This window comes from Antedon mediterranea, chromosome 4 (genome assembly GCF_964355755.1).
Source record: "Antedon mediterranea chromosome 4, ecAntMedi1.1, whole genome shotgun sequence".
Taxonomy (NCBI): domain Eukaryota; kingdom Metazoa; phylum Echinodermata; class Crinoidea; order Comatulida; family Antedonidae; genus Antedon; species Antedon mediterranea.
Genome location: NC_092673.1, coordinates 8,529,541 through 8,542,436, shown reverse-complemented (window position 1 = coordinate 8,542,436; position 12,896 = coordinate 8,529,541). Strand labels below are relative to the sequence as shown.

The 12,896-nt window shown below is 31.5% G+C and overlaps 1 protein-coding gene across 4 annotated transcripts in view; it reads left to right on the top strand.

Moving 5' to 3' along the window:
- LOC140046544 (serine/threonine-protein kinase N2-like) overlaps positions 1-12,896 on the top strand; it is a 48,702-nt gene that overhangs the window by 10,771 nt on the left and 25,035 nt on the right. For 3 of the 4 annotated variants that reach the window (XM_072091232.1, XM_072091230.1, XM_072091229.1), the window contains exons 3-7: positions 3,032-3,325; positions 7,347-7,513; positions 9,175-9,312; positions 10,196-10,255; positions 12,321-12,528. In XM_072091232.1, coding sequence (XP_071947333.1) covers positions 3,032-3,325; positions 7,347-7,513; positions 9,175-9,312; positions 10,196-10,255; positions 12,321-12,528 — 867 coding nt within the window. The remainder of the gene's footprint in view (positions 1-3,031; positions 3,326-7,346; positions 7,514-9,174; positions 9,313-10,195; positions 10,256-12,320; positions 12,529-12,896) is intronic. The other variant, XM_072091231.1, reaches the window with a different exon arrangement.

The following is a 12,896-nucleotide window of genomic DNA, read 5'->3' as shown; positions in this document are numbered from 1 at the left end:
CAACCAAAAAACCTTACACAATGTTGCTATAGTATAATTGATACTTAGTTGCACGATTTTGGTACAGCTTTTTCAAGTGGTTCTCTGGAAAAGGGGTTTTCCCTCAAAAATGGCGTTTGCCAATTCCCTGCCTCCCCCCCCCCCCCTTCCAAAAAAAAAAAAAAACTCTGGCTAGCCTACGTGCCTGCTATAGCAGACAGGAGGTACAGTAAACAGCAAAAATACATATTTTTTAGACAACCAAATTGCATTTATTAATAGTAAGGAACATTAAGATCGAATAAAATTAGGATAGGTACATTATAATAATATTAAATGGGTTCTACTGATCTATAGGTACAGTACTGTAATGAAAATAGTATAAAACCGTATATAATAATTAATGTTTTGGGACAGTCTACCCAATATATTTAATCATCAGGTTATAATAATGATCTGATTACCGTACCATTAAATATTGTGCAAAGGTCAATTGATATTGTTTTATTATCATGTTGGCTTTTAAATATAGAATAAATTTGTTGAATATTAATTGTTAATAAGATGAGAATTGTTTCACAGAATCTGTGCATTTAGTACAAAACAAAATATTAACCTTGTATGTCAGGTGTAAGTGATTAGTGAAGCTAAAAATTAGTATTGTTGTTCAATAAACAATTCATAAACATTCTGTTATTGTTATTGAGTTTTTGTTAAAATATATATATATAATGAATATAAATTTGTAGTGATTAAAACAATGAAGTAACCAAGTTTTCTGCTGTTATTTTATTTATTTATATATATATATAAATAAATAAATGCAACTGCATATCAAGCAGACGGTCCGAGTTCGAGTCTCGGTTGGGGCGACTTTTTCTCATTCTCCCAGATTTCCTCATCTTTATCGTTTACAAATTTGTCTGAATAATATATACTGATGAAGGGCTAGTGTTGCCCGAAAGCTCTGCTAACTTTTCTGGCTGTTTACTTTATCGTTTTGATTTAGCTTTTCGCTTTTTATTTTTGTATCTCCATTGAGATCCAGCCACTGATACCCACAGCATTGTCATTTTTTTCAGTAATTTGCCTTTGGATTTATATATATATATTTTATATATTATCTACTTTGTTCTAACTCAAAACTAATTTTCCTTCCAAATAAATGATTAAAGGCGGTCAGATGTGAACGTGAACACTAATTTTAAAGGTTTTAATAATAATAATAGTTACAGGTACAGTACAGGTTAACTGTAGGTTTTACAGTAGTTCTGGACCTACAGTACTTCAGTGAAGGTCCTAGTTCCTAGACACCAGCTTCATTCAGGGAATTTAGGATTTACTTGTACTGTAGGCTTACAAGTTCCATATACAATGCAAAAAGATAAAATTAAACTTAATCGAATAGGAAATACTACTATACAGTAGTTACCATCCTGATCAATTTAAAATGCGCAACAGATTCCACCATTTGTTTAGGTACAGGGGTCGTCCAAGACCTCTGTAGGTTCAGCGTAGCTTTTTATTTCATGGCTTAAAATCTCGTTCCTGGAACCAAGTCGCAATCCAACTACCCAGCAGGACCAATTTGAAGAGTTAATAGTTGGGGTTGACATAAGACAAATTTTGGAAAATGCACACCTAGGTCCCCGGTAATGGTAATTTCATTTTTTTGGAGGGTCAAACTATGGTTTTATGTGTACTCATGTACTGTACCACAAGCCTAGTGAAAAAATACTATGTATCACTAGATTACAACAGACGTAGTATGGTATTTTTAACATTCAATCCGGTAACATAGGGATTTTATGCCTACGAAAGTACAGTACAGGTATATGCTTTTTAATTGAAAACTCTTATTTTTAAAGTGAAGTATGACATCTTCCTACTATGTTATTGTATGTATTACATGTGTTTGAAGTCATCATTAGGATGCCTGTTTTGTGACTGTATACGTAACAATTTCTGTTGATTTATAATAAGTACAGATCCTATCTAATTAAATCTAAAGTACTGCTAAGTATTGTTTTACATGAGTTCTTTAGTTGATTACTCATCTGGTATGAAATACTGTAATTAGTAGAAATCCAAAATGTCATCAGTAAAATTTGAAGTTAGCATTTTTAAGTAGTTTATAATGCTACTTGGTTGTATTTAACACATACAAACTTCAAACTTGGGTGTGGTCTTTCCATATTTGGGCAAGCACTTAATTATTCAAGATATAAATAATGAAATAAATTCATACTTTGACATGACAATCCTACTCTACCTACAGCTCTGATTAAAAAATGGACACTCCAATCTAGAGTACAATAGATCTTCAAAGTGTATACTGTACTGTACCTGTTAGGACAGTACTCTCTGAAACCCAGAAACAGATTTTCTTGAGTTTAAAATGAGGCTGAACTGAATTATTAAAAAATTCTAAAAACATGAGTGAGCTAGTTTGGTAAAGAATGAGGAAACATTGTAGTAGATTTAATTTTAATACACATTAAAAAAACCTGTTTCACTTCTAAATATTGAAAGTCAATGATCTAATATTTCTGTATTAGTGAGTGCCATTTAGTTGAGAATAATATTCCAATTTCAAACCATATTTGGTTATAATTTTGTTTATTGTCTTTACTATTTTTTAGAAAGCAAGGTAAATATTTTTGCTTGTTTATGTTATTTTCTAATAGTATTAGTAGTTTAAAACGTACATAACGTTTTATGATCAATACTATGTTCAAGGTTTTCATACTTATAGCATTGAACTGCAATGATCAATTTTTTTATTTTATGATTTGATAGTGATCAAGGTTTTCATGCTTTATAAAACGTTTTACTGCAATGATAAATTTGTATGTTTTATTATTTGATAGTGTTAAGGTTTTCATGCTTACAAGTTACTGTACAGTGAAGCTTATGTTATTTATTATTCAAAACACATTTTATTTAAATAATATAATACACAATTAACACAATTTGTGATATATAAACAATATTAAGTAGTTTGGAATGAATCGCCCATTAAAAAATATTCAAATTATCTATTGAATTGCAGGTGATAGCACAGAACCTATGTCACCGGAACAAAATGATAGAGGTCCCACTAACACACGTGTAGATGTATTAGAAAAACAGTTAGCAATTGAGATGAAGGTGAAGGCAGGAGCAAAGAATATGCTACACATGTACTCATCAGGTTCTGGCAAGGATCGCAAAATGTTAGCAGAGGCACAGCAGATGTTACAAGATAGCAAAACAAAAATAGAATTTATCCGTATGCAACTACTCAAGGCAAACCAATCTCAGGTATCAACTGGAAATACGAATGGTGAAAAGCGTGAAAGCACAAGTAAGTTGACATTTTTTTACCCACAGGAACCTTTTGGAGATACTGTAAAGTTCACTGGCCATTATTGTATTTGGTAATAACAATACACTCTATTTGCCAAGAACCTTTAAAGCCTTGTTTTCTCGATGTAGCGCAAAGATGTTGTTGTACTGGAACATAGTGTAGAATCCACAAGATCCATAACTACAGTATTTCTTGCGAAAAGCTTTTTTGGTATTCTCTTAGTTTAACTGCAGCATGTTGATGTTCCATGCATTTGTGTTTGCTGATTCCACAGACCTCATAAGTTGGACCCCTGAGGTTTGATGAAAGTAGAACAGCACAAACATGCCCCATTGAACCAATACACATTTTAGGATAGGTAGAGTATTAAGAAAGAGGGATTATAGTCCAGTCAAAAATCACCCTCACCATGGTATAAGAACGTACCCTAATAAAATTTCATCCGTAGGTTCTATGTATATAGGTAATAACATTTCTTGATGTTGCGTCTTGCAAAACTTGGGATTTTACGAGAAAATTAGACTTTTATACCCAATTTATAACCGCCTCATGTCGTATTATTGTGTACAGCGAATGCGACGAAGCGTGACTGAAAGTACGAGACGCTGTTAGCGCCCGTTGAAAAATGCATTAACAAAGCTAAAAACCAACAAAATTAATAGTTTATACAATAATTTAAATATAGTTTACAATAAATTGTATAATAAAATACATAACTTATAAAGAAACCCCAAGTATAAACTAAAATATTTACAAATATGTGTTTAAAAATGTACAAATCAAAATGGCCTTCCATAAAATAAAGTGCGCCCTCACGCGTCATACTTTTATCGGACTTGTATGGATGGTTAATTATACAGTACACGGCATAATATCCGAAACCCGATGCGTTACAACTTATAGTTATTGCCTTTTTTTACGCAAGAGGCAGAATATTTTATTTTTACAAATTTATTTATATTTTTTATCATGGAAAAACGGATTGTATATATTTAAACACATTACAACATGGATTAAGTGTATATTTGTATATCTGCTGAAGCGTAATGGATCTACTAGTTCTGCTGGTTTTATTTTGGAAATTCTTTTTTTTCACAGCATTAGGCCTACTATACGAAAGATACTACCTCAAGTAGACCTACTTTCACTTTCCAACAATTATTAAGAGCGTATCAAAAGGGGCTGGTTGGCATTCGTCTGAATCAACATTTTTCATTTTCCAGGGAAAATTTTCATTTAAAAATTTTGTTTAGCAATATTGCTATCAAACTGATTTTTAAGTCGAGAAACATAGTTTTGTATTGTATTTTTTGCTACACAATTTTCAAAATGTGTAGCAATAAGGTTGTTTTGTATAGCTTTTTGCTACGCTACACTGGCGAAAATGTTCCCTGTTTTCCCCTTTCACCCGCCGCCACCACCCACCGCTGCCCCACTGCCAATGGGGAGGGGAGGAGCCGGTTTGATCCTCTCTGAATCCGTCTGGCCTTCACATCGTACCGATGTGTGAAGTTTGAGCCAATAAACGTCATTCATGACGATTCTTTAAGTTCGAAGTCGTCTTCCAGAATTCAAAGCATTCTAAAGTTAAAGTGTTTTTCCACTAAATAAGAGATAGTGAGAATGTTGGAGTGTGATGTAAGATTCGCGAGAAACTACTGTACATACTGTATTACCCAATTCTCCTTTTTTTAAGACGTGACGTATTAAATACTTTCTAATATAAAGTTTTTTGGTGGAGAGTAGTCCTACAATGATGATTATTATTGGACATTTTATACAAAAAAGCATGTCATAAACAATCAGTTCACCTCCACGGCCTGAAAGTTGTTACTTGGGACGAAAAAGTAAAGTCCAGAACAAAAGTTTTATATGCATTTTTATTTCAAATATTGTTATCCGCCGAGTTCGACGCATTTTAATGCATTTAAATAATATTTAAAAAGCTTGGGAGAAAAGAGTAGTTTAATTTGTTGGCTTATTCAAATGCTTATAAATGACGTTTTAAACCTAAAAGAGGCTATTTTCCTCAAAAGTGAAGATGAAGATTGATTAATTAATTAATTAAATGTAAAAGAATAAAACAGTTATCCGTCAGACTTCTTCGAACATAAAGAATTTTCGGTGGCAGGATTCTAAAACACGAAATTGTCTCACACATCATACGATATGGATGCCAATAAACAATTCAAAGAAACTTAAAACTAACAATCACAAGGATTAACTTTGTTGCTAACCGGGCAATTATGAGAAAATATTTCAGACGACTTTATTAATTTAAATCCTTATTATATTGTATACGCGAAATGGACTATCATTTAAAAATGATTCTTACTCAAGATAACATTGACTATAATCGCGAATAAACAATGCATTGCGATATCCGCGCAAATAATGCTGTGAAAAAATAATGTCCAGAATATAGGCTAACCAGATAACTAGGAGATCATTAAGCTTTAGCAGATACAATACGGCGCTTCACTTAATCCATCATGATGGTAGACTGGAGGTTGTAATGTGTTTAACTATATACAATCCTTTTTTTCCCTGATAAAAACTAGAAATATATTTGTGAAAATACAATATTCTGCCTCTTTCAGACAGAGGCAATAACTAACAAACCGCATCGGGTTTTGTATATTAATGCCTTGTATAACCATCCATACAAGTCCGATAAAAGTATGACGCGTGAGGGCGCACTTTATTTTATGAAATGCCATTTTGATTTGTACATTTTTAAACACATATCTGTAAATATTTTAGTTTAAACTTGGGTTTTCTTTATATTTTATGTATTTTATTATACAATAATTTATTGTAAACTTTATTTAAATTATTGTATAAACTATTAATTTTGTAGGTTTTTAGCTTTGTTAATGCATTTTTCAACGGGCGCTAACGGCGTCTCGTAATTTCAGTCACGCTTCGTCGCATTCGCTGTACACAATAATACGACATGAGGCGGTTATAAATTGGGTATAAAAGTCTAATTTTCTCGTAAAATCCCAAGTTTTGCAAGACGCAACATCAAGAAATGTGATTACCTATATACATAGAACCTACGGATGAAATTTTATTAGGGTACGTTCTTACAGTATACCATGGTGAGGGTGATTTTTGACTGGACTATTAAGAAATGTTTTATCATACAAAAGTGTGTACTGTACAAGAAGGATAAACAGAATGTGGTTTTACACAATTATAACAAGTGTGTAAAAGTAGAAATTAGAAAGATACTTTGCTTGTACATAAATTTAATACCCAATTGTATGTTACACTTGAGTGACAGATTTATTTATATACTGTAGATTCCACTCAGTGCACAAATAATACAGTACTGTATGTGGAAAAGTAATTCAATGAACAAAATTGGGAACTAATACAATAAAAGGCAAAAGAACATTTTAATACCAAGCAACTAGAGAAGGCAAAGAATAATCTAATTCATAAAAATTAGAGGGGAAAAAAATTACTATCTTCCTAAACAATATTATAAAAATGTTCGATACAGGAAACAAAGAAAACAAATTAATTTTTCTTCAATTTTTGCTTTTTATTGTGAACTGTTTTGCTTTGAAATGTTGCTGTTATTATGTTTTCCTTTTTAATGTTTTTCCACATTTTTTATGGATTGCTGTTTATAAAATCAGCCATTATTGCACATTATTGTTGCTGTTAATATGTTGATAATAAAAAAATTAAAGGCAACAATTTTGTATAGTTGATTTTAGACGAAAAGAAAAAGGTTTGATAAAGTGTATTTGTGTGTAGTACTAAAAAAGTCACTTAAGGGCAGGTTTTCCAGTAGAAGTTGTATGGTGATGTTATGAGTTTGTGTATTAATGCATGCCACAATAGCAGTTTTGGCTATTGGATCTAAATTGGTGAAGAATGTCCATTATTTCCCAGTAAAATTGTGGTCATTTTGTCATTTGTATAGGAAAAATTGTTTAAGGAACTGTAACTCTCTGTTATAAAATAATAAATGAATGTGGGCATAATTTATTTGAAATTACAGGTATAAAGCGGCCTTCTGCTACAGAACTTCTGTTAAATCCAGTAGACTTTAGGATAGAGGAATTACGTCATCACCTACGGATAGAAACAGCAATATTAGACGGGTTCAAGAACGTTATCAAGACTCTAGGAAACTTGAAGACTTCAGAAAAAAAGGGTTTGGCAGATGTAAGTGAAATTCATTTTATAATTTCAACACACCCTAAGGAGCGAGTATTCTTTTCGGCCTAAGGGTATGTTCAGACTCACGGAGTTACGGTGGAGTTATGTATGCGGCGTACATATTTTTGTGTCTGAACCATGCCGCGGATTAGCGTTAGGGAGCTGTTACTCCGCGCCAGTGGCGTTAATAACTCCAGCGGGAGAGGGTAGATTTCATAAGGCTAATCCATTGATGAATCAGTGATTTCAACCTCCGGTCAACGTCAGCCAATGAAAAGACACGACCGCAATTAGCAGCAGTCTATTCGCGAGGTTTTTTTTAATAGCAAAACAATATAGCTATTCCTCGAGCTAGCCTAGATCAACAGCAACATTCGAATTAAAATGAAACGTGTTACATGGAAAAGTACAGAAGTGGCTGATTTGATTTCATTATGGGGCAGTCCTAAATTTATAGACAAGATAGAAATTAGGAATTGGAAAGCTAGCGCCGGCAACAAGATGGCTGTTTTTAAAGAAATTGCATCTAAACTGCAAAATTCTTCCTGACGAAGTTGGCGTCGGCGACATGATTTCACAAAATTAATTAAAATCATACAAATAATGGCAAAGTCATTGTCCGTGTAATAATTATGTTCGAAATTACTATCTTCTGTAAGGATTTGCAAAAAAATCGGCAAAAAAACCATTACATTTGAAGGTAACATTGTATTATATTGCTAGGCCTAGCTAGTGTTGTAAACTTTCGCGCGTGTCATTCTCAGCTCTGTTGTTGTTTTATTGTGTGTATGTATCCCATCGGCCGTTTCGGTATGACGGAACTTCCGCTTTAAACGCAAGACGTTTGGAATGCTAATCGTTGTGTCTGAACACCTTGACTTTTAACGCCACGGATTACCGTACGCCTTGCGTAGATAACTCCACCGTAACTCCGTGAGTCTGAACATACCCTAAGAAACATGATTTCAAGTCCATTGCTTCCCCTTGATCTTATAAAATTCTTATCTTATTAAGGATTTGGAATGATAAAAATATCAAATGCTGGCTGGTACTGTATATAAAACTGAATTACAGTATTGTCTAAAATACAGAAGTGCATTTGATGTTGGGGTAAAATAATTTATAGTCTCTATTTAATAACAGCTATAAAGTTGAAATACCATCTACATACCAAAGTGAGTGTGTTATGTGACACTTGACCTGCTAATATGTAGGGAATAAGGATGACCCTTTCAATTTGACATTAAGCAAATTGTCACTCTGGATTACTATGATTATTTTGATAATCTTGTGGAAATGATGTCATATCTGGAATGTTTCAGAAGAACAATCTCAAGACTCTAAATTGTGTGAGGTCAATGAACTGTATAATATAGCAAACAACAACATTCATCCAATAGGATTTCACTTCACCATCATTAAACATTTCACACTAATTTAACATCAAATTAAAGTATTGTTTTAATAAAATAAAAAATAATGTGACATAATATATTCACTGTGTCAATATACCACAGATTTTAGTGACTCTTGTGTCTTCTTTCTCACAATTTGTGTATTGTTGATGTTATTATGAATTAAATCATATTTTATTTCATGCAAAAAAACTATTTGATATGTGGTATCTCTATCTCTTATCTTTGTCACTGATTAATATGTTTTTGTAGGCTCAAAAGGGAGCTTTAGAATCAACACATAAATTGGAAATTCTACGACTTTCATTAGAAGCCAGAATAAAAGAATTACCACCTGATTCTGAAAACATAGAAGTTATTAAAGAGGAATTAAGAACCGGCAGATCACAGGTCAGTATTTATTATGTGTTAAAGCAATGGAGCTTTACAGTATTGTTTGACTTGTACATTCTGTGTGTGAAACCAATACAATATCTTTGAGATTTACATATGGTGGAGTTGTATCTTGGTGGGTTTGATGCTCATCTTTTTAGTACAAAGTATAAACTATAAAGTTAAATAAATAAAATTAATAAATTGTAGCATTTATTCAAATAATTTAACTTATTATAAACAAATTAGAATTAATAAAATGTACAGTTCTTGAGTAATGATGTTATACTGTACATGAATGAGATGGTTGCTAGTATTAAAGGATGCCATACATGAGAGAGCAGTATTTTGACTATAATTGTGATCTGGCTGTGTGTATACAGTACACACACCATGTGTCAATCCTCGGATATAAATTGTGTTAAATTAAAAGACATTTATCCAAACTTGATGCTAGCACGGCAGTACTGTAGTATAAAAAAGGTTTTAGTCTGGTATAATTTACAATTTCAACATTTAGAATATTGTGTTTAAAACCATTAAACATATTTTTGTTAATTTCAAACTGATGGCAATTAAAATGAATAAGCTATTCTATCAAATTATTTTTACCTTTGATAGCAAAACGTAATGTATAATTTATGCTGCGCTGCGTTATAAATGGTAGTTTGTATTAAGTGAGCAGTTTGAATCACCTTTCATATTCATGTAGTGACTGTAGATTGAGTGCCACTGATGTTAATGGTGTATGTCAATACAGATTATTATTACCCAACAAATTCTTCTATCTATTATTATGATCAATCTATATCAATCTATATATCTCATGCTTGATACAACTTTACATTAATGTATATTTTTTTAAAACCCTATATCATTTAAATATCATCTTTTACTTCAGTCTAGTTATTATAAAAAACTGCAAGAGGTACCATTTACTAAGAGGAAAGAAATAAGAAACGTAAGGCAAGCTTTACTGCATGTCCTACTATCATCAGTTTTTTTAGGTCTACTCACCCTCGTTTAAGTAGTGACTGTTGAGTTTTTTTTTTGTGCTGTGGTTGTAAGGGTTAAGCATTGTATTATGTTTTATGTATGTGTGATGTGAGTCCTGGCTTCTTTTATTTCCTTGTTCTGTAAACAGCATTTCGTTGAATCCTGATTCCTTGGTGCACGATATCAGTATTTTTGTATGGAAATGAAGATGGTTGAGAATGATCAACTCTAATATTTATTTATTACCTAAAATAAAATATATCCTTTATCCTTGTTATTATGGCACAGCACTACTAAAATTATATCAATTTTATTTTATTTATCTTATTTACAAAATGAAATTGAAATTTGAAAAAAATTTTAATAGTAAAGTTATTAAACCAATTTAATAGAAAGTATGATGATGATAATGATGATGAAGTAATTTTGCACTATATAATAGTTAATAATACCTAATAATAATTATGTTTTTGTTTCAGTTGTTTTTTAAAAATTAGTTTATTTGATAATCCTTTAACTGTCAACCGACACTTTAATAGGAGTTTGAGATTCCTTTGTTTTAGCTGCTTTTTAAAATTTTCCTTTGACTATTGGCTTTACGGTTTGACATTGTACATTACTTGTATACAGTTTTTGAGGATGTTTTTAACATTCATTTTTTTTTACTTCTCTGATTTTGTTAGGTCATTGTTTATTATATTTTAATTCATGCCTAGTATAAACTTATATAACATTTTCATCTTAACTTTTTGTCTTATTCTCTCAATATTTGCTTTCTTTATGTCTACTCAATTGGCTTTTCTGATTGTTATGAAGATTTTTTTTTTATAAGAAAGTAGTTTTAATTTGGTTTGGGTATTAAATTTTGAAACACTCTTTTGCTTATATTGACATGCTTGATTAATATTAAGGAACTTTCGACAACTTATAATATGTTGCAAAATAATTATATGTCAGCTAGTTTCTAGTTTCCTAACAATATAAATCAAAGTATTTTTCCTTGTACTGGTAATGGTATGTAGATGTTTTTAAAAATTATATAAAAATTAAAATTTTTGTATTTTACAAGTAATAAAATAGTAAATATGAGTTCATATCACCATAATGCACATACTAATTTTTAATACCATAAATAAAGATAATTAAATTATACTTTTATTATTGTGTAATAGAATGTTTATAGTAACAGCATGCTTTCTGTAGATTTAATTACATTTGATTGATGATTTAAATTAACTCAAAATTTGTTTTGAACTAAAAAAAAAGAGAATACTGTACTGTACCACTAGAAGTAGACAAATTATTTAAAATAGATCTAATGTCATGCAAATATTTACAGAATTCTATTAAGTGTTTATTTATTACATGCAGACAAGATAAAATAATTGTCAGTATGATAAATTAATTGAATACTCATACAAATTAATTATTAACTTTGTTAGTAATTGATTAATGGGTTTAATTGAAATATAAGGTCCTTTTCTTAGATTTTCTATTTAAGTGACCAGAGTTCCACGCATTTCATCTCAGTTCAAATTTTTTTTCTTCAGTTAGCGACTGTAACAAGCTGTACATTCCACAATCGTCGATTTTAGAACTACAGTATATACCCAATTGGCCTGTTTCTATTGAAAAAAATATAAAAAAGAACGGTTTTCTTGGATACCGGTTTTGGCAGTTGTTTATAAATAAGATTGCGTTGCAGCTCAATTTTTAATCCCAATAAAACCGGTATTATATACCACAACATACCTCACTCATATTTTCTTCTCCCGAAATATTTATTACGAACCTCGTAATTGCATCGATCCAAATTTTTCAGCAGAGTTCAGTTTTTTGGGATCAAATTGAGACCGCAATTGTATTGCAGCTAAAAATTGCTCCACGGAAACTGGTTTCAGAACGGTTCTTTGTAATCAAGACCGGAATTAATTGGGGTTTTTGAAAGGGAAAAATGAAATGTGAAATTGTTATAAATTGTTGACATTTTTGACATAATAAATTTGGAATTGTTTTTTTGTTGTCTGCAGGCATACAGTACATTGCCAAAACCAGCAGCACTAACTGGCAAGTTAGATGTGCGATTGATGGGTTGCCAGGATATTCTAGAGCATTTTCCTAATCGCTCCAAACAAAATACATTCCCATTTGGTATGAGTCCTGGAGAAACTAAAAGTCTTCTCAAGAGGAATAGCACCAAGTCATATTCATTGAAAGGAACCAGTGAGGAATTATCAAGTAAGATCACAACATTTGTTTTTGTAATTTTTCTTATATAATATTACCACTTTGGTAGATTAACTACGAAGCAACAAACAGTTAATTTTAAATTCAATTCTAAAATTGTCTTTATAATAATAAATATTTTATGTAATGTTTCCCAAAAACATGAAAAATGAAGATTAACACTTTCACCGCCAAAGACGGAAATCTCCGTCTTTCGATGCCCAGCGCCAGACCGCCAAAGACGGAAATTTCCGTCTTTGGCTTTTTATTGCACAATTTGTTAGATCAGGTATATATGGACCGCATGTAGAAATTTCAACATCCAAATCGATCTGGACCGCAAATATTTTGATACTTTATTAACCCCTAGTGCCATTGAC